The 27,935-nt window shown below is 40.9% G+C and overlaps 1 protein-coding gene across 2 annotated transcripts in view; it reads left to right on the top strand.

Annotated features, from left to right (window-relative positions):
* NXT2 (nuclear transport factor 2 like export factor 2) overlaps nt 1-23,646 on the top strand; it is a 75,135-nt gene extending 51,489 nt beyond the window's left edge. The window contains exons 2-5 of one of the 2 annotated variants that reach the window (XM_037407936.1): nt 10,389-10,518; nt 19,928-20,014; nt 21,332-21,476; nt 22,376-23,646. In XM_037407936.1, coding sequence (XP_037263833.1) covers nt 19,997-20,014; nt 21,332-21,476; nt 22,376-22,554 — 342 coding nt within the window. In that variant the 5' untranslated portion in view covers nt 10,389-10,518; nt 19,928-19,996 and the 3' untranslated portion in view covers nt 22,555-23,646. Of the gene's footprint in view, nt 1-10,388; nt 10,519-17,221; nt 17,611-19,927; nt 20,015-21,331; nt 21,477-22,375 lie in introns of those variants that run through there. The other variant, XM_037407935.1, reaches the window with a different exon arrangement.
* Nucleotides 23,647-27,935: the final 4,289 nt, after the last annotated feature.

Below are 27,935 nucleotides of genomic sequence, written 5' to 3'. Positions count from 1 at the left end.
TCACCATCATTTCATCAAAGATCTACCAGATTGCAACAGACACCCCAGCTGGACTTCATCAGGTTTCTGGTTCTTTTGCTCTCCCAATTATAAAGAGCTGTGCTTGGAATGAAATTATTTCTATTATATTTATATATTGGAAGCAGCCTTCCGATACCTAGAGGGGACCTACAAGAAAGCTGGAGAGGGACTTTTTACAAGAGCATGTAGCGATAGGACAAGAGGTAGTGGTTTTAAGCTGAAAGAGGGGAGATTTAGATGAGATATTAGAAGAAATTCTTCACTGTGGGGGTGGTGAGACACTGGCCCAGGCTGTGGCAGCTGTGGGTGCCCCATCCCTGGCAGTGCCCAATGCCAGGCTGGACAGGGCTCTGGGCAACCTGGTCTGGTGGAAGGTGTCCCTGCCTGTGGCAGGGGGGTGCAACTAGATGATCTTTAAGATCCCTTCCAATCCAAACCATTCTATGATTCTACGATTATTACTGTTAATTGCTATTACTAATTTTGCAGAGGTATGCATTTGGTGTTGGGAAGCCTGAGTACTTGGCTAAGCTGGTGGTTGCCAGTGGTAAATGTAGTTTGTAAGAACAACTTTAGATGAAGTTTTGTCTCAACACTTGAAGCTTTTTTAACTCTTACCAGTGTTCCAGCCCAGTCTGAAAGGTTTTACAAGCTTTTCAAAATAAGAAAGCTTTCAAGTCCCCATCTAAGGGAATAAAGTGCTCTGGTTTTGTGGTTCTGGGACAAGAAATTCTGACACTGCCAGCCAGGTTCTTGTTTCATCAGTGTTTTGGTGTGATCAGTACATTAAAAATGAATGCCCAGACAACTGAAAGGCACATTTCTTTCCACAGTTAAATATGGCTGTATGACTCTGGTAGTGAACATTTACAAATGTATCTTCCAGTTTTTTTCATTCCTTACTCTTTGAAACCAAAGTTTCTCCACTGGCAGAAAGTAAATACATTGCACCAAATTTTGTTCTTTAGACTTTACTCTGACATGTGATGACTAAATGTTACCCTGATGTTTGACCTCAGTCACAAACCATATACTGCTTGGCAGTCCAGGAATGTTTAGCCCGTGCCTGACCTCATCAATCGTTACTGGAGTGTGGAAACAGGCAGTACCTCCCGCACTGGGAGCGGGCTGCTTTGGGACGAGGCGGAGGTGCCATCTGTGGGTGAGAAGAGGAACAATTACAGCAATGAAATTACGACTGGATTTTCTTTATTCAGTGTCTTTTCTATATTCGGTGAATTTAAAGATCAGCATCGGTTAATGTAATTTCAGTAAAAGGCTTATGCCGCTTTTAATAGGATGATGGAGACATAGGTGTCTGCTGTTTGGTTTTGACCGTGTTCCTTTACACCACAGATTGCCCTTTAAAAATCCTTCAGTTTAGGGATGTTTAATCAGATCACGTTTTTGGAGGAATAACATTTTGGGTGACTTATCATAATAAGTCCACATTGTTGATCCAAAAAGAATAATTTTAAAAGTGTCTGTATAGTATCCTTTAATCTTTAGCTTAGTCCAAAAAAGTAAGTAAATCTGTTATGAGGCATCAGCAAGTCATGGATGGATACAGCTGAGAGGAAAGCAGGTAATTTTTAAGGAAAGTGCTATTCTGCTTGTGTAGCATACACTCAGTGCCCTGGAGTTCCATAAAACACATGTGTTTCTGATAGTATGTGCTGTTAGTGGAAAGTTTTTTTGAAGATAATTTTCCTGTCAGTTGATTTGTTGTGTGTTGTGAGTTAGTTAACATGCTGAATATTTTCACTCATGCCATATTCTCCTGTGCCACAAACAGTACTTACAAAGAAGTAATTAGGTGGATAATTGTCTGGCAGGTACTATCTCTGCTAACTAGATTTCCCATCCTTTATATGCTTTACTGATTCTATTATTACCCATTGGAATATACTTTACAAGCAGTTTTATCAGGATGCATCTTGATCTACTTTATTCATTGCCTTCACTCCCGGTGTTTATCTCTTACAGTTCATAAAACATCTATTTTGATGGGTGCACTTCTGTTCTCTCAGTTCTTCAGAGATACTACATGACTGTCTTCAATTTCCATATTTTCTTGTTACACACATTTGTATGGTGATTTCATCACCTCTCATCTTCAAAGCTTGTCCATACTTGGAAGTTTTTCAGCTCTACCTCTCCATTTCTAAGTATTCTCCTATCACATAATGTTGCTTCATTTCCTCTTGATTATCTTTTTCCCTGGAAATACCACCACAGTCCTCCCTGTTACTCAACCCTGTAATAATGCGCTGCTTCATTCATCTAGTATTCAAATTCCACTGCTTCATGCAAAACATTCCCTAATAACATTTCTGATAAACATATTTGTTCTTTCCCCACAGCTGTGACTCCATAAGGTCACTCCCTAGCCCTGACTGTTGTAACATCTTCCATACTTTCCATGATCTAGAACTTCCCTCTCCCTTCTCCCTCATAGTGAGTATAAATGTATTTGTTAGTCTCATGTTCCTAGCCTGGCAATCTGACCAGATCCTTCCATCTTTGCTACCCCATAATTAATTTGATCCACTAAACACTACTTTCCATCTCCCCTTACTTAGGTGTCCTTAGCTCACAGTGAACCACCCTGAACTTGACCTTTTTGGAGATGCTACAGGACCTCTAATTTTGACTGGAGTTGCACAGCTGCACAAAATCCCAGTCGGGAGCCCTGCACATTATGTAAGAAAAAGTGCTCAGAACCTAAGGACAGGAACAAAATGTAACATTTTCCAGTATTTCAAGCTCCATAGAGAATCACGGATGACAAATTTAACAAGCAATTGTTTGTGTCAGACAATATGACAACTATTGAGCAAACAGCTGTTGCTGCAGATGGAATATGTATGGCAGCCGGTGGGCCCAGGTGCATTGCTCTGGAATAAATCAACAGAGCATTGGCATGTTGGTTTATTCCTGGCTGCTTTGATGGCAGTTCTGCCAGTTTCTTTGATGCTCTGTTCTCAATCTTAAGAAAACATTTTTTGCACAATGGTGTAGTAATGTGTTGAAATTTAAATAATAGGGAGAGGACTTCCAATGATTATTAATAGATAAGGATTTAGGGACACAGCCTGTTATAATTCTGTGTGTATATTCAACTTGATTTTTAAAAATATGATTGCAGGAGATGCTCGCTTTTCCTGTACTTTGTCTTTTAGATACTCTTAAGTTGTTCAGGAGCAGAGAGAGCATTTAACTTATAGATAGCTTATCTGTATCTTCATTTTCCTGATTGGGACACTGTGCCAGGTGCAACAATGGCTGAACCTTTATTGAGGAAATTTTCTACTTTCTGAGAACTGAACTAGGATCAATAACAAATGCCACCTAGGTCCCTGAATAAGTTGAATTGATTTGACTGCAGGTTTAAATGTGTAAGCTTCTACAGCCTGTTACCAGTACCCCGAATCATACTATTATCTGGTCTGGTTTAGTGCCTAAAAGGAAAGAATGTCTTTCAGTATCCCTGCAAAATAATCTTGAAATACAAATCCAAAGGTCATCTAGGAAATCCCTTGTTTCTGACCCAGTTTGGTCTTCTTTCTGAAAAGAATCTTCATATCCTTAAACCTTTTCTCAAGAGAACAGCGACATGGAGAAATAGTATTTTTAGACATGCTAATCCCTTTTCTTTCTTTGATCTAAACTCTAAAGGAATGCAGAAAAACAATTTATAAATTGTCTTAGGGCTTGTGCTTTCTGAATATTTACCTTTCTTGCCTGTTTGGTGATAAAATCATAAAGGTTTTTATAAATCACTTACAGCTTGTGTTCCCCCCATACTTACTACTATGATCTTTAAATATATTCCTCATTGGCAGACTCGTACAATCATGGGAGTTCATAATCACATTTAGTGTTCTTTGGTGAATCAGTATGTACACTGCAGCAATGCAGGGTTTGTTATTAATAACTGTAGTGGATATGAGAATTCATCCTCCTGAGTATTTGGTAAATGCAGTAAAGATGTTGTGGGAAGATTCACATGCTCTTTGTTATTCCATAGGTTATAGCTTGTCAACAGAAAAACAGATTAGGCTGTTTGGTTATACACTGACCCAGCTTTGAGTCTCTCTAAATAAAGAGAACCTGTAAAAGAGTAAAGGTAAAAGGGAAGCCTGTGTCTGGGCTTGCTCTTAAGCCCTTCTTCTCATCTTTGGAACCAAACATCACTGTTTTAATGGATATTCCTTAAAATTGTTGGAGGCAGGGGGGGCACTCACAATCAGATCTTACATTTTACTTCTGGTCTGGCTGGGGGGTGAGAATATTTGGGAAAAAGAAGAGTAAATGGTATCCTCCATGCAAGTCTTCACTAGCAAAGATGGTAGACTGACTGTTTTGTCACTGGAGAGCACAGATAAGTGGCAACCTTTGTGTGACGCTGACATCTGCTAGCTTCAGAATCTCCTACATCTATCCCACGTCTACACTGACAACTTAAAAGGAAGCACAGCAGGGGTTGCCTTCACAGCGTCCTACCAAGGTGAAGAATTCACATGCACAGAAACCCATATGTAACGTATATGGGTTACCTATTTGGAAAAATGTTTATCTTCTCCCCACCAAGTGTAGAAAGTAAGTTATTAATGCACTTTGCTGCCAAAGAGCAAATTGTTATTGTAACCAAAGAGAACTAGGCCACTGGCCAGAAGGGTGACAATGATTTCGTGGAACCAAGACAATTCACTGGAAGTGCTTCTGCATGTCCTATGTCTTACTTCAGTAAATTGATTGGAGGGTATATTTATAGTATAAAGGACAACTTTAATGAGAGTCAGCTCATTTTGTGCAGTTCCTCTTCATTACTGACAACCCTTCCTGTTACAAGACTTGTGAATAAGACACTTTCCTTTTTTGTTCAAGCAGCCGTGTTTTTTTATATTTGTTTCACCGACATGTTTAATGTCTCCTTGAGTCATTTGTAAGTACAAAATAGCACACCCTCTGATGCTAAAATTTGTCCTTTGGGCTCCAAGTTGGGTCTGCTGTTGTTCCTATCTCATTATGTATGTACAGGAATAGGAGTTGGGGGAGAAAAACTGCTTGGGGGGGAAAAAAAAAAAACAACAGAAAAAAATCCAAATATTCAGGTCTATTCAAATTGATATGCTCAGAGGAAGCCTAATGCACAGTTCCAGCTAACAGCTGTTGTATAACCAACAGGGGAACTCGCACCTGGTTTGTGAGTTTTTCCAAAACAACAGTAATTATTTCAGAAAAGTGATAAATAATTTAATAAAAGCAATGATTTGTTGAAATTGTAACTGGGGGAACATCCTGCCCAAAATAATAGAGTTATTTTAAGTTGCGATACATTTGGTACCTAATCTGCTTGATATTTTAACTTTGTCTGTATTTGTGTTTAATTTGAAATTGCTGTGATGCCTATTGATTAGTTTCATCTGAAACACAAGCATCTGTTACAAAATATTGATTTTTGCATCACCTTTTGGCCAAGTAGGTTAATTGAATGGTGCTTGGGGAAATTATTTCAATTGCAGTCTCTGTCTAATATTTGTCTTCAAAGAGCTGATGGAATTGTTTGACATTTAGCCAAGATATCTGCTAAAACTGGAGCTTGAGCAATGAGGCTGTGTAACTGAGGTAGTTATTAAAGTCACATTTTGAAGAAACTTTGTGTATTCCCTGTTTAGACAAAACAAACAAACCAAAGGCCAGATCTGGCTTCCATTAGAGCTGGTGGGAGTTTTGCCATTTTTTTAACAGTTGACTGTTGGACTACTGATATTTTAGGGAACACTCGGTACCGTTGTCCTTGCAGTTTAAGTTAGCATAGCGTACTGAACTGTCATGCAAACCCACCTATATTTACAGTGGTGTTTTGTATTGTACATACATGTGGTACTCAGGTCACAATAGTTTCTTGTGGTTCCAGGCTTTAGTACAAATTCAAAACCTGGATTTCAGTCAACACTTAGGAGACAGTATGCTTATTTGCCAATTAACAAGTGTTGCCTCATTTTAATGAGGCAACCTATTTCTAACACTTCACCTTCTCAAATATCGAAGGGGAAAAGAAGGAACATTTTGTCGACTATATCCCCCTGAATATTCCTGGTAGTTTCACATTTATTTCTAAAACATTCTGGAAGAGACAATAATGTAATAAAATGTAAAAACTGTAATGTAAAAAAAATTTTTTTAAATAATCCCTTTTCTAAAAAGTACAATGTAAATTGTTGACAACAAACCGTAAAATAATGCATCATTGCTGCAAAATAACAACAGTCTCCCACCATTTGCTGATCTGTATATCTCTCAGGATCAATCAATATTACCAAAGCATTGAAAACAGAGTCAGAAAAAGAGGTGATAAGTGATTTCTGTTTCTCTTTATTGTGGTTTGTGTTTTTGTATCTCTTGTTTAAGTGTTCCACTGACATCAGGTTGCCTTCCAACTATCTTTCTTAAAATATTTGTGAAGCAAAAGGTATATGAGTCAATGTTTTGGGGTGCTAGTGCTTATCTTGTGTTGTATGTCACTTCATGGATTCTTTTTTCAGTTGTCATTATTCTGTGGCAGTTAGGTGGCTCCAGGCATTCATACAGCCAATTTCTCTTTGGGCTTTGTCTTTTCTTTACTCTGGCCATGCACAAGACCATAGAAATAGACGATTAGGTGAGGATGAATCTGTTTCAGTGAAGATTTCTGTTCCTTCCCTAGAGACCTAAGACCTTTCTATAGAATTAATGGGCTCCACTGATTTAGTTTGTTGATTTCATTAAGCTGTAAATGAAAGATATATAGATGAAGCTTATGGAATGTAAGTTAGCAAGCTATTAGGATAAGAGAAGCAGGTTGTAAAATCCAATACAACATTTTTTCCTGTATAATTTAACAAGTAACTCAACAGATAAAAATAGATGTACTGGCTTTGCCAATGGAATTTGACTGTTTTCCAATCTATGTGTCATAATCTATGTCATGAAGAGGAATAAAACAGGTTCCAGTTTATATCCCTGAAACAATTTAGTTGTTTATACTTGTGGGGAGAAGCTAATTAATCTCCTTTAGAGTTATCTTTCATCAGTACTCTTTGCTATCCGCATTCCCAAAGTGAAAACAGTGAGCTTGATTCTTTCCTCACATTAAGATGTACCACATTCCAACTTCATTGCTTGTACTAAATAATTCGTAATTAGTCTGATGTGAGATTAAAATTATCAGGTTAGTGTGTTCAACATTTAGGAGAGACCACCCCAGACTTCAGTGAGTTTACAGGTGCTCTCAGTGTGGATTATTATCTTGTGATGGAAGGGGTTTGTTTAGCAGATGTGCCAAGCAGCATCATGGTCTACAGTGAGTTAATGAGTGTACTTTCACTATATTGAAGTTATCCCATTAAAAGTATATGGTTTTTCAAGTATGGATTTAGAGAAAATTAGGCTTCCAAGCAGTCAGATACATTGTCAAAATAATTTCTGACACATGTAAGTATTGAAAATACCCTCACCTGTCTAACTAGAAAAGCTTCCATTATACAAACTGAAAGATCATTTAATAAAACACTATAACACGGCAACCATTTCTACTGCCTGCTTGATGTTCACAGTTTTGCCAGCTTGACTGAAAACCTCTACAGTCGGTTTTATTTACTCACTTGTTGGCTTGCTGGGTGTGCTTCGGCAGCTGCTGTAAGCTGACCTGAATGCCTGCTGCTGCCTGAAAGGGCAGTCCTGCCCTAAGTGTGCTTCCATCGCCCTCCTTGTGCCAGCATAGATGAGGGAAATGAACAGAAAATCAACCCAACAATCGCATGATTTTCAGTCAAATCAGTCTTGGCAAATATCTACACAAATGAAGGCAGAAAGGAAGTGATGGGAATGCAGAACTGAGGATAGCACAGGAGGAAAAATGGGACCATGTTTTTTTGGCAGTGGGATGCATCCATGTCAAATTCATGTGGCAGCCACAAGGTATCACTTCACAACATGACATGAGTGGCATAACAGTGCATTGCTGCTCTTCTCAGAATCACGGAATGGTCAGGGCTGGAAGGAACCTCTGGAGATCATCTAGTCCAACCCCCTGCTACAGCAGGGTCACCTACGCACAGGTCATGTCCAGGCAGGTTGTGAATGTCTCCAGAGCAGGAGCCCTCACAGCCTCTCTGGGCAGCCTGTCCCAGGGCTCTGCCACCCTCAGGGTAAAGTTTTTCCTCCTGTTCAGGTGGAACCACCTGTGTTGCAGTTTGTGCTTGTTGCCCCTTGTCATGTCACTGGGCACCACTGAAAAGAGCCTGGCCCCGTCCTGACACTCACCTTTAAGAGATTTGTAGGCACTGATAAGATCCCCTCTCAGCCTTCCCTTCTCCAGGCTAAACAGGCCCAGCTCTCTCAACCTCCCCTCACAAGGGAGATGCTCCAGCCCCCTCATCATCATCGTCATAGCGCTCCCCTGGACCCTCTCCAGCAGTTCCCTGGCCCTCTTGAACTGGGGAGCCCAGCACTGGGCCCAGCACTCCAGATGTGGCCTCACCAGGGCAGAGCAGAGGGGGAGGACCACCTCCCTGGACCTGCTGGCCCTGCGCCTCCCAACGTTCCCCAGGATCCCACTGGCCTTCCTGGCCACACAGGCACACTGCTGGCCCATGGGCAACTTGCTGTCCACCGGGACTCCCAGGTCCTTCTCCACAGAGCTGTCCCCAGCAGGTCAGCCCCAGCCTGTACTGGTACAGGGAGTTGTTCCTCCCTAGCGCAGGACCCTACACTTGCCTGTCTGACCTGTCTTCCCTCCCTCCCCTTCTCATCCTGGCCATAAACTGCAGCTACTTACCTTTATTTGCCATCTGTTGCTTGCAAGACCACACTTTGATCCATTTTAGCTTGCTGAGCATACAGTGGGCAAGAAGCTCAACTGATCATAGAACCACAGTTTAGATGCTCAGACGATGCTAAATATTTTACAGTATTCAGGGTATAAAAGTAAAACATTTTCATGTTCTGAAGGCATGTACTCCATTAATAATCATACAAGATTTTCGTAACTCTTCCATTTATAAAAAAAAGCAAGTGACAAAACTCTTTACTTCCAGCTGGAAGTAAGTGGTTCCTCGCTGGAAAATGATTCCTTAAATGGTCACAGGTACATTTGGCCTGGAGAAATATTACTTAGCGTTTGATTGTTGTTAAGTCATCCCACTAACCAGTTAATTGCTGTGGCCTACCTACTGATGCCCAGCATTCAAGTCTGAGCCAAATGTAAATTGAGCTCAGAATATGCTACAAGCTGACCTGAAGTAATGATTTCAGACAGCATATAAACCATAATTCTAGCCCTGCAGGCCTTTCTCATCTGAATGAGCTTTGCGCAGTAGTTCTATTAAATCTATAATGTGGAGTGGTTAGTGCTCTATCTATAGCTGATCCAAAAGTTATTCATTAAAAATTATTTTTTATGAAAATTGATTTTAAACTAAATTAGACTATTCTCGAAAGATGTCTCTTTCTTTTTTTGAAGGGGAAAAGATATTGGGGGGGAAAAACAGACACCTGAAAATTGGGAAGAAAAATTGCTTTTGACCAAAAACACAGGAAAAATTTTTCACAAACAAAACTTCATTTTTCTTGTTTGTGTTTCTGACTTTAAAAAAATGCTGGTTTTATTGAAAGTATCAATGCAAAAGGAACTCATCTTCCATCTCCTGTTACCCATAAATATCTGATACTCTGACCTGGACAGAAGGAGAGGACAACAACAGCCATTAAGTCTCACAGGACTTTTTTTTCCAGATTCTGGTGGACACCTAGTGCAATTTAGAACAGGTTGAGAAGTCGTGTCGTAGCTCAGATTTTTTCTTCTCATTTTCCATTAGTTTGGGAAGCAAAGTGCTACCGCCATTTGAAATCAAAGTCTTCTTGTTCTGTCTCTTAGCCTGATAAACGTCTCCTAGGGTGAGGTCTAGAATCAGGCTCATTTTACTAGTGCTCCAAAACTGGAGATGCTTCCCGGTATTTCATAGAATTTGTCTTCAGAATGTAATCTCACTATGTAAGGTCAAGTTATTTAACAGGAAAACTGGATGCAAAAAAGGCATTCTTCTTTCCAGGCTTTAGTGAGAACTGAGCAGTACTTGATGGAGACAGGAAAAAGGGCCAGCCAAACTATTGCAGCTATGCTTGCAGCCCCAATGAGAAAAGATTATGGACTGTGCTGGTTCAGCTGCACACAAGTTAAAGAAAACCATGTCATGCGGTGCAAGTGATGCTTGTAAAATCCTTCTCAGCTGACGTGTATGATGCAAGGCATTGTATAGGTATTGCGTACTTCAGATATCTTGGTAATAGCTACTTGCAACGTCTTTGTTTTGTTTTTACAGGACACAATGGAGAGGTGATACTACACTGCTAAGTGATACAATATACTGCTGAAACCATCATCAGTATTTCAGTCTAAAATTTTGAGATAAAAGGACAAGTGCAAACAGAACTACCTTACAAGCCTTAAAGGTGAGACTATAGGCTCCCTCCTTCTAGTTTATCTATACATATATCTGTGTGCACATATACACACTTCATCTATCAGCTTACTACATTTAACTGTTGTGGAGTCCACTGTAATACACACGTTTTCCTAGGTTTTACATACATATGGCCAGATTTTCTTAAGAGCTCAAATGCTGTTTCATTACCTAATGAAACGGATAGGATTTAAAAATTTCTTTATCTAGCAACTGCGGTGACACTTTGAACTGACCTGTTCTGAAAATTTATCCCCACTTGGGAGTGCTTTGACATGGATTAAAAGAGAACAGTTATTTGTACTTGATCTCACCATATCCCAGTGGGTCAGCAGAACAGTTATCACTTCAATATATAGCAAGTCCTGGTTTTCTTTAAGAAACAAGAGGGGTATTTATCAGGATAAGAGTCATTACATTCCTCCAGTTCTGGTGTGACAGGAATTTGAGATGGAGTGGTGCATAGTCCAGAGCCCCTATGGAATTGTAACAAACACAGGTTCTGCCTGGGTCTATCCAGAGTAATATGCCTTTTACGTTGAGAATGAACTGGCCAAACCCAGCCTTATTAAGTCCACTGTAGTTCAATAAATCAAACTCCAGCTTTAGCAGTATTTTTGTATCCAAAATATTTTATAATATCCAATAATATCCAATACAAAATATTTTGTATATTTTGGACCATAAGGTCCAAGTGTGAATGTGCTGAGCACCTGAGACCCACTCCCAGTTCCCATTAAAATAAACAGATCAAATCTTTGAGTTCTCATTTAGCCCTTGCTTAAGCAAAACTCTCAAACAGTGAGTCATGATCCAACTTCATAGGCATTGCATTAATCAGAACTAGTCTGGATATGGCTCCTGTCAGTTGCTTCCCTTGTGTTAGGAGACAGTTCCTTAAACCTTTATACATCTGGGTAACATTACTACATATTTTGGTAACTTTAACAAAAGTTGAGAATACTGTGTTACACAAGAACCACTCACTATTCGAAAAGATTCATGGTCTTAGAGAACAGCGTGTATGATCTATATGACTGCATGACGACCTTTAAAGATACTTGACAGCTGAAGCGTTGTGTGAATCACAGACCTTGAGGGAATTCTTCTGGATAATGTCACTACACATGCTAAATCTTTGAACTGTTAATTGGACATTGTTAACAAGGATGCTGTATGCAGTATGCAATCAGTAAGGCTGATAAACCTAATAACAGGGTGAACATACCAGTTTAATTTTAATCACTGACATAGGCCATGGATGGTTTTTCTGGTCTCTGTTCAGTAGAGTAGCTACTGATATTTGCGGGAACCTTGCCTTCTGCTGCCTCCTGGACTTGCCCGTCATTGTTGTATACAGCATTGCAGTGAGATTTTGAACCTGCTGAGTTCAAGTGTGTTATGATTTCAGTAATATTACATATACTCTGAATCAATAAATTAAGAAGCACAGTAGTTTCTTGGGTTCTTTTCATAGAGGATATTCTATTTGAAATCTGCCAGTGTTAATTATGTAACCTTAAAGTGGAATAAATTACGAACCCTTGAAAATTACAAGTGCATTAATCTAAGTCCAGCAAGACTATTTGCAAAACTAAGGACTATTAATTTAATCAAGGGTAATCAGGGCCTAAAAACCTCATTTTAGGCTGCTACTGAAGTCATTACAGAAATATCCGTTTTCTGTGACACAGTACAAAGTTAGTTTGAAAAGTGGCCTAGCGATATGCAATCTGGCTTCATTTTTGTATGGCTACGAATGTAAGTGTACATAATTGTCAGGTGAGGATTCTGTGGGAAAAATATGAACTCTTTTCATCTTGTTGGAGACTGAATTCTACATTAATTCTGTGGTCATTATTTGCCCAGTATCAAAATAATTCGTAATAAAAATCTGTGCATTTTTTCAGTGATTCTGAAATTATCCAGCACTTTGCTGTCAATTTTGATTGATTTTAATTGATCAGCCAGTAAAAAGAAAATCTGACCTAACCCAGATGGCTGAATGCATTTCTGAAAGCTTAATACATTTTTACATATCATTAGTTATGATATTTTGAGTAAATTTGGCTGAAGTTATAAAGCAGTCACTTGTAAGAATTACTTCATGTCTCCGTACAGATACAGCGATAAAGTCATCCTATTTGCCATTTAGTTGTGATTACCATTTTAATTCATTGTTCATGTATTGGCTATTTGGGAAGAATTCCAGCAACTCATAAGTTTCAACTTTAACATTATTGATTATAGAATCAAAAATATCCCATATATTTAAGTTCATCTCACATGTAATAGCTGATCCCAGCTATTTCAACAAAGCCACATTTTTTTGCCTCTGATTTGTTCTGTAAGATCTAGACTAACTCAAAATTTCGCTTCCGTATGGTAAGTGGGTGTAGTAGAGGTGCATATTCTAGGAGTATGTGTTCCTTCTGGAATATAAAGGGCTGGGGAGCGTGGGTAAATTGGCTTGAGGTATTGGAAATAAAGGCTGAGAAACTGTTAGGAATATCTGGGCTTTTGAAGAGAAATTGTGAGTTGCACTTGGCTGTTACTTGAACTAAATCCAAATGCATATTTAGGGGATATTTGGACAATATACAGAATGGCCATAATTTGTTCATCACAAAGTGAAAATTCTGTCTACTCATACTACTCTTAGGACTTAAACACCCAACTTAAAGGCTGGCTCAAGGGAAAGCAAGTGAAGGAGTCTTGCAGAAAATCTTTTATATGTTTCAGATGGACTCCTTTGTTTCCTTGGCAAACGGTACATTCGAAGTAAAGAAAATATATTTTCAGGGAGTCAGGTTTAGGTTAGTGTTCTGGAAGTCTAATTTTGCTCAGCCAGCAAAAATGCCAGCAAAATGCTACGAAGATTCTTAGTAGCTGAGTTGGGTAACAAAGTGAGGGAAGGTAAGCAGAGAGTCTCATTGTTCCGCCAGTGTCATTTGGAATGGTACTTGAAGTTGTACGTTCAAATAAACTATTTCATATAAAACCTACTTAACTGCTTCCAAGTAATTCTAGAATCATGGATTAGAAATACCTGAAATTTTAAAGAAATCGTGGAGTGGAATTGTTCATTGTTCATTAGCAAAGCTCTTTACCTCCATAAGTGTTGTCTCTTTTGAAGAACTAACACATTTTTGAAGAATAACTTCTTAAAGAACTATGTTGAGTCTACTCTAATAAGTTGTGTTTATCCAAGAACCTGCCAATTCTGTTCTTTTAGTATAATTTCTACAAATTTGCATAGGACAGACACCAGATTTACAGGTCCATCTTACAGCTGTTTTAGAAAGCTGGCCTGCAGTTTGCCACCTTGCATTCCTTGAGGACAGAGCCTATTATAAATTACAGATTGCATACCATGGTTAGTATGTCCTTTAGGAGCACATAATCTGCCATATAACTTGTCGCTATTTGTTTTATGGATTTTATAGAATCATAGACTGGTTTGGGTTGGAAGGGACCTTAAAGCCCATCTAGTTCCAATCCCCTGCCACGGGCAGGGACACCTTCCCCTGGACCAGGTTGCCCAGAGCCCCGTCCAGCCTGGCCTTGGGCACTGCCAGGGATGGGGCACCCACAGCTGCTCTGGGCAGCCTGGGCCAGTGTCTCACCACCCTCACGGTGAAGAATTTCTTCCTAATATCTCATCTAAATCTCCCCTCTTTCAGCTTAAAGCCATTGCTCCTTGTCCTATCACTACATGCCCTTGTGAACGTTCCTTCTCCAGCTTACTATTTTTTGTTCCAGCAGGTTTTTGTTGTGGGGTTTTTTTGTTCTAACATCTTTTGTACTGACATTGCACTTCATGAACCATATTCCATTTCATTCCCTTTTTTTAAGAAAGGCTCTAATATAAGATACTTTATAAACTCCTTCATGGTAATCAAAGACTTGAAGATTTTGTTTAGCTTTCTGCAGTCTTGTCTTCCTGTCTTTTGGTGCTCACTGATCACTTGTTGGCCTTACAGATTTTCTGGCAAGATTTCTTGCTTTTGATGTGTCTGAAAAAGGATTTCATTCATAGTATTTCTGCCTTAGTGAAATGTTTCTCAGGACACTTTTTCATTTGCCTTACTTCCTTTTTAAATCTTACTAGCCAAACTTTATGGGGTTTGTCTCCATTTGGAAGCAACTTCATTTTTTGAGGATGTTTCTGTACTTCCAGTTCTCTACATTGGCCTGTTATTAAGCATTCTGGACATTTTTGGTCCTTTGTAAAGCATGTCTGCTAGGTGGCATGCATTCCGTATTTCTAATGTCTTTAAGCAGTTTCCACACCACTTGCAAATACTGTAAATTTCTTGCTGCTCTTATTTTTTTAATTAAATACTGGGGTGGGGGGGTGGGGGGGTATGGCGGTGGTTTTCTCTTTATTTCCTTTAATCTCTGTTTCTCAAGAAGTTTAGACCTGAATACATTTTGGCCACTGTTGTGAGCCACTAAGTGCCTCTTTCACAGTAATATTTTGAACCAGGACTCTCATACTGCTTGGTCTTAAGAAAGAAGTATTATTCTCATTTTTTCCTCAATTAGCTGATCCTAGCAAGAAGCTATTACTCTAAAATTATATCCATATTTTTGTTATCTTCAGAAGTAGCTCAGAATTAATTTCATGCCCATTCCCATTCACCTTCCATTTGAGACATTACTTCACTGAATAATGAGTAGTGCTGAGGCAGGCAGGCAATAAGCATAGAGAAACTTCACGTTATCTACCTTCCTGATTTCCAGCGGAGTCTGCACTGAATCCTGCTGAGAAGCGTTCTTCTGATTAACTGTTGCCAAAGAAACTATAATGATCCCACTGCGTCAAGTATTTCTGAATGAAAAATCTGTAGAGAAAAATCCTGACCTGACAGAAGGGCTTGTGAACTAATTGGCTACTTCAGTTTCTACTGTTTCTGATTTATTCTCTATACATTACTTCTTTTGTTGGAGCAGCCATTGATAAATGAGAGTTTGTTTTTTTTCTCTCAGATCCTTATTTTAGTGTGTTTGAAAGAACTTTGCACAATCTGCTAGCAGCAAGGCTTGTGCTAAGCCTGTTACACTTCCAGGTTTCATAGATGCATGAGTAAATGCAGAGGTAAGGCTTTTACAGATACTTACCTCATCTCTATTGTTTTGTCCAGATTGCTCACAGTCTCTGTGATAACACAAATATAATTTCTTCAGTCCACTAGAATTTACAGGTCATTTCCTACAAATCCAATTTTTAGAAAAGGAACATGACGCTACCTTTTTAGACATGTTGTCATCAATATGATGAAAATAAACATGAAATAGATAATGGACATATCAGATGGGAGTGATTTTTCTTTTTAAATTTTACACTGATATATCTCAGAATGGAGTGAAGATGTTTATGTGATGAAGGTAAAACATTAGAATTGCAGTTTTCAGTTCTGGAATTGTTTCCCTTTGTGACCTTGAACAAATCACATATAAATTCAGTGCCTTGTTTTTCTATTTAGAAATTGATGATTGCTTTTCTTTTTATGTGAGAGGTTTTATGAACTACTTTTATTAACTTGAGGCAAATAGATAATATGGTGATGTAGTGACACGTGAGATTTCCAAGGGGAGGACGTTTGAATTTCTGTATTATGCAATCTGCATGAAGCAGTTGTTAATTCAGCAGAATATGCTGTTTCATAGGGATACAACTCCTGTACAGCAATGACAGACGAGTATACAGCTGACACTGCTGGATGTCATCCAGTATACTAAAGGGCACAGCCTCAGCTGCCCTGACCCAAATTCATTCCTCCCAGCAGCCCATCACAGATGCACCTTTCCATTCCCCGAGTGTTTATCACCTTCAGTATGATTTCTTCCCAGCCTGCTCCACATCATCTTTAGAAATTAACTGCAGACCTCTTGAGTTTCATCAGGTCTTTTCCTGTTATTCACTGCATGATGAAGATTTAACCAGCCAGCCTTATGACTCGGCTTGTTCCAGGGGAAAAAAAAAATAAAAATAATAAAGTGACCTTCATGCCCTTGCCTGGCTCCCTCCCAGTGGCAGGTGTGCAGGCCTGGGATGTCAGGAGGTCTCTGCTGTGAGCGATGGCAGCCATGGGGAGAAAAGGTGCATACAGGAAAAGCACAGAGATTTAAAATGTCTGTAAAATCAGGGGCTTTATACACTGACCTGTTTTTACATGCACAGTCTTCCAGACACATGTACAGGGCCTGTGACCGTGTCCTCTGTGATGTCAACTTGCACTCATACTATCCTGCGAGTATCTATTGTGTGTGCTTTTCCACACAGGCTATTGGCCAGGGTACATAAGGCATCTTTGTTCTCATTTGCATTCAAAAGTTAACGTAACTTAAATACCATCAACCACTTGTAGCAAAGCATGCAGGACTTCTTGAGCAACTTCACAACTCTGGATGATGTTGGAAGTACCCAAACTCGTGGGGGTTTTATTCCTAAAAGTATTAATTATTTGCTGTGGCTGGAAGGCACTGCAGAGAGGCCACCTGACGGGCCTGTGCTGCGCCCCGGCCCAGGCCCGCGCTGTGTGACGCCGCCGCCGTTATACCGTCAGACCCGGCACATCACCACGGCAACCCCGCGGCGCGCTGCCGGGCCCAGCCGTGCGCAGCCGCTCCGAGCCCGAGCCGCCGCTCCGCGCCCCAGCAGGCCGCTCCGTCGCTGAGCCGCCGCCGCCCGAGCCGGCCGCTCCGTGCCCGAGCTACAGCCCCAGCTCTGCGCAGCCCGAGCCGCTCCCTCGGAAGGCCACCCTGCCCCCCCCGGCAGGCCTCTCCCGAGCGCCGCAGGCCCAGCCTGCCTGCGGCTGCCCCGCAGCCGAGCGGAAGCCAGTCCCGCTCCACTACCCGGCAGTTCTGGCTTCCCTTTCCCAGCCAGCGCCCCCCAGCAGTTCCGAAGACCCAGCTCGCTCCCCCGAGGCGCCGGGGCCGACTCGCGTGGTCCGGCTCAGCGCAGCGGCCCGGCGGCACAGCGGAAGGCCGATGCCTGTGGGGCCGGAAGCGGCGGGCCGCGCACAGCCACATCCGGCGCTCGCCCGCGCCGTGGACCGCTATGGCCGCCTCAGTGGTGAGTCCGCGCCGCGCCGCGCCGGGGGGGGCCGTGCTTCTGAGGCTGCGGGGCGCCGTGGCCTCGCCGCCGCGGGCCGTGCGTCTCCGAGGAGGCCGCTGGCGGGGCCGGGAGCCTGGCCTGCGGGCCTGGGCGGGAGCGGGGGGAGCGGCCCGGTGCAGGGCCGTGCGCCTGGCGCCGTCCCACTGCGTCTCAGCCCCTGCTGCTCCCGGGGCAGAGACGGCTCCCGTGTCTCTCCGGCCGGTTTCCGCACCCCCCCCCCCCCCCCCGGCCCTCCCGCCTTCGCCGCCAGCATCCTTGTAGAGAGGCCCAAGGCCGGGGAGCGGGTTGTGTCTTACAGAGACCGTGTGCAGAGGCCATGTAAATCGGCTAACGTCTTGGAATTGTCCTCAGAGCCTTCAAATGGGTGTGGTTGGTTTTGTTGGGGTTTTGGGGGGGGGGGGGGTTTGTTGCTTGGTTGGTTTCTTTAGTTATGGCTTTCCTGCTAAATGTTAGGAAGAAGGATTCCCAAGTGAGGTGGTTAGATACTGGAACAGGAGTCCAAAGAAACTGTGAAATCTCCATCCTCAGAGATGTTTTGATACATGACTGGCGATAGGACACCAGGCAGTCAGCTTTAACTTTGAACTTAGATCGAGCTTTGAAGTTGGCTTAGCTTTGAGCAGGGATTTGGACCAGATGACATCCAGAAGTTTCTTCCAACCTAAACTGTTCTCAGAATTTAAAAACATATTCCAGGCAATGCTTATAAAGAGCCTGTCTGGAGCGTGAAAACTAACAAAGCATATTTTCCATTCGACTTATATTGCAGGTACCCTAACATCTCATTCCCATCTCCTGGTATTTCTTTAATGCTGTCCCTCACACCCGTTCTGTCTGTTTGGCAGCTAAACAACAGTATGTTTGGCTGCTGGTTAGAAAGTGTTTGTGTCCAAGTGTGGCTGCCTGAGAGGTAACAGCCATCTGCTCTGAATAACGTCACAGGCTGTTACAATCACAGTTACCTTAGTGGGGGTCATTGTCTAATATTCTTTGTCTCTTGATGCCAAAGAGTTTCTCTTTGCATTTGCTGGAATACAGCATCTTGAAGACTGTTTTGTCGTGTTTGTTTGGAATTGGTCGGTGGGTTTGGAAATTACTGGCAAAGATAGGAAGATGAAGAGCAGGCTCATGTCCTTACAGAGGGAGATCAAAAGAATAGTATGTAGGAAGGTGAGAGTGTTTGTTGCTGTGGAGTAAGCAGGGATTATTTGATAGGCCAGTAAATATTTTGCAATATGGAGGTTTCTTTGAGTAGAAGGGTTTCTTGTGGCAGTACTGGGGGAGTTTGTGGAAATTCAGATGTATGTTCATTAAAGATGGCCAAGAAAATGTAAGAAGGTAAGTTGTGAAGTATTGATTGAGTTGCAAATATTCAGAACATAATAGTGAAATAGAATAATGATATATGATAATATTTGAAACAAAATACCATAACAGAACCAAATGCAGTTTTATAAATGTACAGACAGAAAGTTTGGAATCTGCTTTCCTGGATGTCACAGGTCAGGGTCTGTGCAACGGGCCGAACATTCTGATCAGTTCAGGTTCTCAGTTCAAGGGCCAAACACCTAAACAAACTGAACAAGTAACTGAATGAGATCACAGTGCAGTGGTGTGACAACAAAGGGTGGCACCTATGGATGACTAGAAGGAGAGAAATATAAGGAGGAAAATGAGATGTGAGAAGAAGTGTTTGGGTTTTACCTGTGGGTGTAGTGCTGGCGTGGTTGATATTGGAATACATCTAATGTTTGTGCATGTTCTCTCTCTCTCATATTTTTGATCTGTATATCCAATTTTGTATTATCACACTTTACATATGTGTATATGTATAGGTGTTTTTAAAAAATGAGACACTGGTGGCATTGTCATTGTGATGAGGTTCTTGCTAATTTTCAGAAATATGCTGAGTAAATCTTCTTCCTTAACTTTTATTTCAGAACAGCTATCACAAATATTTTCATGGAATACTTGCATGTTCACACCACTTGCAGCCAGCTGTAGCCCATTTTTCAATGTAAATAGTTACAATTTAAATACAATAAATATATAAACATTCAAAACAGATCCTAAAATTGTCACCTGGCTGAAAACTGGTACCTCCTGAAAGTAGAAAAGGAGTTTGGAATAAGTTTGAACATTGCTTGACATCATCTTTCAGTGATGATGGAAAATACCAACCAAAGTGACTTGCTGGAGAAATATTGTAGATGACTAGGCTGCATAAAATTGCCTAACTTTAAGTAATTTGGTATGGTTGTTTTTTTCTCTCCAGGATTTCAAAACCTACGTGGATCAAGCTTGTAGAGCTGCAGATGAATTTGTCAACATTTATTATGAGACAATGGATAAAAGAAGAAGGGTATGTAGAGATTTTGACGATAGTTAGAACAGTTGTATGCATTTTTTGCTTGCTTTTCCAAGTAGCATTACACTTGAAAGGACCTGAAAGTTGGTTATTGTGTATTGTATTGGCCAAGTTGAGACCTCTGTTCCTCTTAGATTGCCCTGTAGGAGACTTCATGTTACTGTGTGGCACTGTTGTAAAAGGGGGCCCTTTTAAAAAGTGCTTTAGACTTCTTCGTGGTAATAGTTCAGTTAGTGTCCAGCTGCGTTTTACACGTACAGGAATTGGTCAGTACAGGCAGATAAAAACTTGCTTTCTCTGTCTCTGAGGTCAGGATTTAGCTTATTTTTTTCAGAACAGAAATTACCACTTCTGTTTCTGGGTGTATTGTGGGAGTGCCTGAGGGTGAAGTGGAAACTACTCCGTCTGGCTCTGAAAGTGTTCATGAACCATGTTGATGTATTGTCATATCAGGTATTTGCATCAAAAGAGAGCTGTGGAGACTGTTCTTTGGAATTTTAGATGTGTTATGATGTAATTTAATTAATAACTTTTAGATTATGTGAAAATATCAGCAGTTGCACGTTACTTCATAGTCACTTTGCACGTAAGTAGGTTAGGCAGAGATGTATCAATGGTTTGAAGGAGAGTTGGGCAGTTACTCAACTGTTACGAACTCATACTGCTTAGGAAACATTTGAGAAGCTCTGATCTACTGCTGCAGGTAACTGCCCTATTTACTTGCTTTTTTAACTAGCGTTGCACTTGAAAGCACCTGAGAGTTGGTTAGCATGTATTGTACCGGCCAAGTTGAGACCTCTGTTCCTCTTAGACTGCCCTGTAGAGGATTTTATGTTACTGTGCAGCATTGTTGGAAGAGGACCGCTCTTCCTGGCCTTGTTCACTACTTTTTTTTTACCTGAAATTACACTTCCCTGCCATAAGCTGTTGTGTGCACACATCCCTAAAAAAAAAAAAAAAAAAAAAAGTCAGCAATAATCTTATTCTGGAAAGGTAGCACTAGCCTTTTGTCAGCAACTAGTTCAGTTCTACCAGTAGCTTTGTTAAAGGAATCTCATCACTATTTAAATTTGGAGGTGTATGAGTCACTATGTAACTTACAAAGGAGAATATTGTTTCAGTTAGTTTTAATTCTTGGTCAGGAGCACTAATGGTTAAAAGGAGCTAATATTTTAGGAGGGCATTTTATCTATCAAAGTAACAGAAGAAATCAATCATTCACAGCATAAGGATGCAAAGAATAGTTTTGTATGTTGTCCATTGTATGTGTTTACACATTTTCCCTGAGTATGTGTTTTTGTAATCACACAGGCTTTGACAAGACTTTATTTGGACAAAGCAACACTAGTTTGGAATGGTAATGCAGTGTCTGGGCAAGAAGAACTGAATAAATTTTTTGAAATGTTGCCATCTAGTGAATTCCAGGTTAATGTCTTGGACTGCCAGCCTGTTCACGGTAAGCTTGTATTACAATTTACTTATTTTTCAGTCTTTTTATAACTGTTGAAAGTGAACTGCAATTATAATAGCCCTTAATATTTCTTTTGGAACAAGCTTAGAGAAAATACTTCGGGTTGAAATGTCACGTTGTGCATAAATAAGGCACAAATCAAGAGATGCAGCAACTCCACGCTTCTTATGTCTGGGAAAATATTTTAAGGACTCTTTTGTTCAGATCATGTTCAGATGTGATGTATTTTCATGTATTGAAAAAGTCTGGCTTATCAGGTTATGTTGTCCTTGACAATGTCTAGGAGTCAAGAGACCTCTACTGTAGCCGCTGATACTGACCTACAGTATAATGTGGAACAAATCATTAACCTGTATGTACTTTGATTTCTTTACATCCAGAATACATGTTAAGTTCTTTAGATTTGTGATTAACAACTGCTAAAGAAAGGCTTACATAATTGAGAAGTTAATAAGTTACTTCTGATGGATATTTTGGGAATACAAGTAAGGAAAAAAACCTGTGGTCAAGCATGCTTGCTTTGCTCTGCTGTGAAAAAGATAGAGTCTAATAGTGTGTATGCAACTTGCTAAATATAAATATATATATGTGTGCATCTCAAAGAGTGAGAGCTTATTCTAAGAAAAAACTCAGGTGTTTGTTATAGTGCTGTAAAATGAACATGAGAGGAAAATAGAAAAGTCATTAAAAAGTCATGTTGGCGAGTGAATACACCGTTGTCTGTATAGAAGTGATGCAACGAAACTGTACTTTCTGTGACTGTGTAACCAACTGTTAGACATAACTTGTATGACCAGAACTGAATTAAACTTCTGTGTACACTTCCTACATCTTTACCTTTTAGTCTCTGAGTTGCTTTCTTTATACTTTTTCTCCTTGTGAAGAGCAAGCTACTCAAGGCCAGACAACAGTCCTCGTGGTGACAAGTGGGACAGTAAAATTTGATGGCGACAAGCAGCGCTACTTCAATCAGAATTTCTTGCTGACGGCGCAAGCCACACCTACCAACACAGTGTGGAAGATCGCCAGTGACTGTTTCCGTTTCCAGGACTGGGCCAGTTAGTGAGGACTGGCTCCGGGAAGTGACCCTCTCACTGGACATGTTGAAGAAGTTAGCTGTACGGATGTTTGTTCTCCACACATGGGAAACGTTCTTTGTGTTGCATCTGTCATTATGGAAGATCTACGGATGTTTCAGGGTCGATCCCAATGACCACGGGTTTAGTAGTAAACAATATTAAAGTGTGAGAGGTTGCTCCTGTTAGTTGACTAATAAAGTGCTGAAGGCAGTGAGCTGTGTCAGAATCGTTCCCAAAATGCCTTACAGGCAGCTATGCTGCCACTTCCAGATGTCTTGTATCTGATGCTGAAACTGCTACTTGAACACAAAATCCTCTTAGTGTACAATTCTGACCAAATGTGTAATTTTTTCAACTTGAAAAGATGTGTTTTTACAGTAGCTTCCTTCTCTTCAAGAAGATGCTTGTGGCATGTAGGTAGAATTCTGAAAGCTACCTACGCTTGGTTGTAAGAGGCTAGGACAGATTGACTGTATTTTCTACTCTTTGTGAAAGTAGCAAATATAGCTCCCAAGTGTGTAATCTCTCAAATAATCCATTGGAAGGCTAATGTTGCCTTCTCTGTTAGGAAAGGACTAAAAAATCTCATCAAGTTTCCTTTTGGCTTGAGCTTCTCAGACTTTTGTTGCCATTAGTTTACACCGATTCGTATGTAGGGCATGCTAAATGATTCAGAGCTCCTGTGCCAGCAACTCTTGTCATGTGCATGTGAAGGACTTCAAACTGCTTATTTTTCTTTTGAAGTCTTACAGTGCAAGAAATGGGTCAATTACATCACTTCTGTTTGTTTTAACTGCTAATTCTGTTGCTATGAAGTTTGGGCTATTTTCCCCATATTCAGTCTGCAAGTTTTGAATCCTTAGTGTCTTTTTCAGGAAACATTGTGGTAAAAAAGTGGCACTGAAAGTGAGTATTACTGTGAAGCCTTCAATTTTTCTCTCCAGTACTGTTACTCGGAACAGGTGCTTTGATTATTTTCAACTTAGAAGAACAACTCTGAACATAAATACTGTCATCCTCTCATGCAGATTTTTGCTGTAATGTTCATGTTCTTTTTAAATATTACTTTTAATTGATTCTGGGGTTTTTTGCGTCTTGCTTTATATTTGCAGTTCAAAGCTTTCAGCTGCTTTAAAATAGTTTTCAAGACCTGCAGGTCTTGCAAGTTAAGACTGTCCATCTTGGGAACTTGAAGAGTGAATCTGGTATCAGCAGATTTGTTTGAAACTGGTACGTTTCTATTTTAAGCTGAGTGGGGAAAAAATAATCAAAATTTAGCTATATATGTGAGAGTACGCTTGCTTGTAACTGAAAATACATGAGGGCAACTTTAACTCTGACCTTAATACATGTTGCAAGGACAGCAGCAACCCGAATACAAAAGCAGTTATTACTGCAGCTTACTTGTTTTTATGACTTAAATCGGGAAAACTGTGAAAATGAGCAATATCTAACTTGTATAAAACATCTTAAAACCTCTGTAGTTTGTGATACACATAATGGGTTGTTAAAGTGAAATGAGTGGGTTTATCGCCTATTAAGGCGCTCTTTTTAGATCAGTAAGTTAGAATTAGTAACCTAAGAGGGTCCCCCATAGAGTCTCGGCCAAGTTGCAACAATCACACCAATATGGCTACATGCCGTGTTCACTTTATTAAACAAACAGGTCATATTTATAACTTAAACTGACCCCTCACCTGACTTTACACACAGGTGATTGGATAAAAGTCTCTGGGCCACGTGTGGGTCCGTGTCGCTGATCGTTGGGCATGCTGCAGGTGCCTGATCAGAGTGTGCCGATGAGAGTGTGTTGATTTCGCAGTTCCCAGGACTTGCTCTGCACCTGGCTTCTTGTTTGTGCACAGCTTGTTTTCCTTCTCCCACTGCTTGTTCCCAGGACAATTTAAAACTGCTCTGCAGCTTCAACTAACAGGCCTGGGTTGTCCAACCCAGACAATGGTAACATATGTCCTCGGTCCCTTAAAAATCCCTCTACATATCCCCCTTTTTCTTTTTGGACAACCCGTGTCTGTTTCACAATAGATGTTAAACCTTTCTTCAAACAAGAAAATAAACAGCTAAAAACTAAAAACCTTACAACAATGGTTATAACAAAGTGTGTTCCTTCCATCAACAACGTCTTTAACCAACCTGTTATCCCCAATCCTCTCAACCATTCATCAGAGGGATTGTCATCAGCAAGAATATGTTTCGTGTTTCCCTGCAGTTGTGACAACTTCTTGTGCCTAGATATGGAATGATCGGAAAGGTTCATACAATACATCCCTTCAAAATCCTCACAACTGTGTCCATGTGCTAATAGCAAAAAAATCTGTTGCAGCTTTATTTTGTAACGTAGCATGCCTAACACTATCTACATCAAGCAATAGCGAACTTAAAATCTGTGATGTAAGATGAAATTGTTTCTCTCCCCAGCATGCTAACCTTTGTATATTCTTAGCATTTAATGCAGCCATTGCCCCCAGCATAAATATGGAGGCTAGGACATTTGCTGTTACAGACTGTAGATTGACTCGGTCATTACATGTTTCATCAAAGGTGCGCAGTGCCCTCCATGATCTATGAGATTGTTGAGTCATTTTTAATGTCTTTCATATGTGGAGCAAAGAAAGTCAAACGTCCTAAGTAACATGGTCCACTGACAGGGATACAAAGGAATCCCTGGCCACGCTCTGTCCCCACATATCAAAAAGACTCCCAGTGGCAACTGATAACCCTCTGATACGTCTATATGGAAACCCCAGTTTTCAATTTACCCCAAACAGGTGAACCAGTTAGATTTTGAAACCCTGTATAAAACCCCCGTTCACCTTGACGTGTAAGCCATAACTGCCACGGGTCACCAAACCAAATTACTCCAGTGCCATTCACGGGTTGAAGTGCTGATGACATGTGGGTACAGTTTGCCATACCAGTTGCAGTAACATTAACATATTCAACAGGTACAACGCTAGCCAATAGGTCTAACTCCTGCAACGGTAAATGATGTGGCTGATTTAAATTCTCAATAACCGTCTTCTGCCACGCTGCATTACGCATAGAAGGCCAAACATATTGCCCATTGGGACTCATACATGTACCATTCTGATTGGAAGTCAGATCCACTGTTCTAACATTCCAAAAACCATCAAAATTTGTTTCATTCTCTTGCAGGGGAATGAATACCAATTAAACAAGTTCTAAAGGGGTTGTCTGCCTGTTGCAGACTTCAACAAAAGTCTGTTACTGCCGTGATATTTGCCCATGTCACCCATATGTTTGTCCTAGGCAAGATGTCAAAAATACTTCTAATGGGTAAAAAATTCATCAAGACCGTAAACAAAGTCCACCACTTAAACATGTTTACTCCTACAATTTCCACCTTTTTTTTTTCCCCCCCCACATTCCACCCCACAAATCTGTGCTTTCACAGATTCTGATGATGTATACTGTCTCCAATCAGCATGGTATTACACTAGTCGTATGCTTTCTCTTGTTTCATGCCCAGTTACTAACCAAACACATACACTCTTTACACCATTTACATTTAAGCTTTGGCTTACAGAACCGTTTTACCCCACATAGCATACATTGGCACAATACCCACGGGTTACATCCCTTACAACACAGACAGTTTATTCCATCTGCTCGCTCTGAGTCTTCTCTTCCATCTTCTGATCTTGACATACAGGTTGCACAAACTTGCTAGGGACCCATATAGGTCCTTTACCTGTGGAGATACAAAAATAACCTCTACCGATAAATAACACCGGATTAGGCCCTTCCCATACACCTGAAGCCATATTTTTATACAGAACATTCAAACCAGGAACTGTAGTTGCTTGGTTCCCTCGCGCTGTTTGGTGATGTATAACAACAGGTGGTCCCTCTCTATCCTCCGTAAGGGAGAGATAGTTTAAGGTAAACAACACCTTAGTCAACCGTTTAGTTCCATCTATGTCCTGCCATACTTTCTGTCTCTGAAGATAATCCTTCAGGGTACGGTTTGCCCTTTCAACAACTGCTTGCCCCGTGGGGAGTGAGGAATCCCTTTAACGTGTTTAATTCCCCAAGTTGTCATAAACCTAGCGACTCGTTGACTACGCTGGACCATTGTCTGTCTTAATTTCTACAGGTACTCCCATGACAGCAAAACAAGACATTAAGTGTCTCTCCACATGTAATGCCTTTTCACCGGTTTGTGCAGTGGCCCGTATAAAATGAGACTAGGTGTCAATCGTGACATGCACATACTTAAGCTTCCCAAAGTCAGGTACATGTGTTACATCCATTTGCCAAACCTGAAGTGCCTTCAGACCTTTGGGGTTAGTGCCCACCCCTAAACCAGGTCCATGATGACTACATTGAGGACAGGCGCGGACAATACCCTTTGCATCTGCTATGGGTATTTGATACTGTCGATGTAAAGACTTAGCATTCTGATGAAACATCTCGTGGCTGTTACGAGCTTCTTCAAACTTATTTGTTGGAGGAGTTATTGCCAGACAGCTGACTGCTTCATCAGCTCTAGCATTACCTTCGCCCAACCCAATGGTCCACTGATGACTTCTAATATGCATAATACAAAATTCATGCTTTCTCTGTCAAAGAGTACTACGCAGTTGTATAAACATTTCACCAAGATGTTGGTTCTTTGTCTCTCTCAACAAGGCATCTTCAATGCGCTGTACTACACCAACTACGTACAATGAGTCTGATACTATGTTTACAGGTGTATTGTTCCAGCTTCCCAATGCCCAACACACTGCTTTCAGTTCTAAGGTTTGAAGGTTGTCCCGTGGGTCACTGGTGATCACTTGTTTCTGCCACTGATTATCGGATTGCCAAACACACGCAGCCTTCTTCATCTTTCGTCCTGCATCTGTAAACACTGTTGGCCCGTCAACTGATCTTTTTGAGCATAACAGTCTCGCAATCCACTGGTAATGTTCTAACATCTTCCAGAGAGGTTCCTTTTGGCCGGTTGTTGCGTACAACACCTGTATAGCCCATCAAGGCTTCCTGTATGGCTGTTGAATGTCTCAGGAGCCATTCATAATCATCACCACGGACTGGAATACTGATATCTGCCGGTTCAGTCCCATCAGTTTCAACAATCCTGTCTCTTCCTTTTCTCACCAAGGCTGCTACAGCTTCAGGGTGACTTAAAATATGATGTCTGGGTTGCAATGGCAAAAAGAACCACTCTAAAACGATCGCCGTATTTTCCCCCTTTTTCTTTTGCCGTCACAAAATAAGGGCAAAAGGTGAAGTGGCAACATTACAAACCAAAAAAGATAATGGATGATTCGCCATTCAGCGACCACACCAGCCAGTCTGAATCTTGCGGGACACAACTTCTAGG

Source organism: Falco rusticolus, chromosome 14, assembly GCF_015220075.1.
Source record: "Falco rusticolus isolate bFalRus1 chromosome 14, bFalRus1.pri, whole genome shotgun sequence".
Lineage (NCBI taxonomy): Eukaryota > Metazoa > Chordata > Aves > Falconiformes > Falconidae > Falco > Falco rusticolus.
Note: the sequence above shows the minus strand (reverse complement) of the source record. Positions and strands in the feature narration are given on the sequence as shown.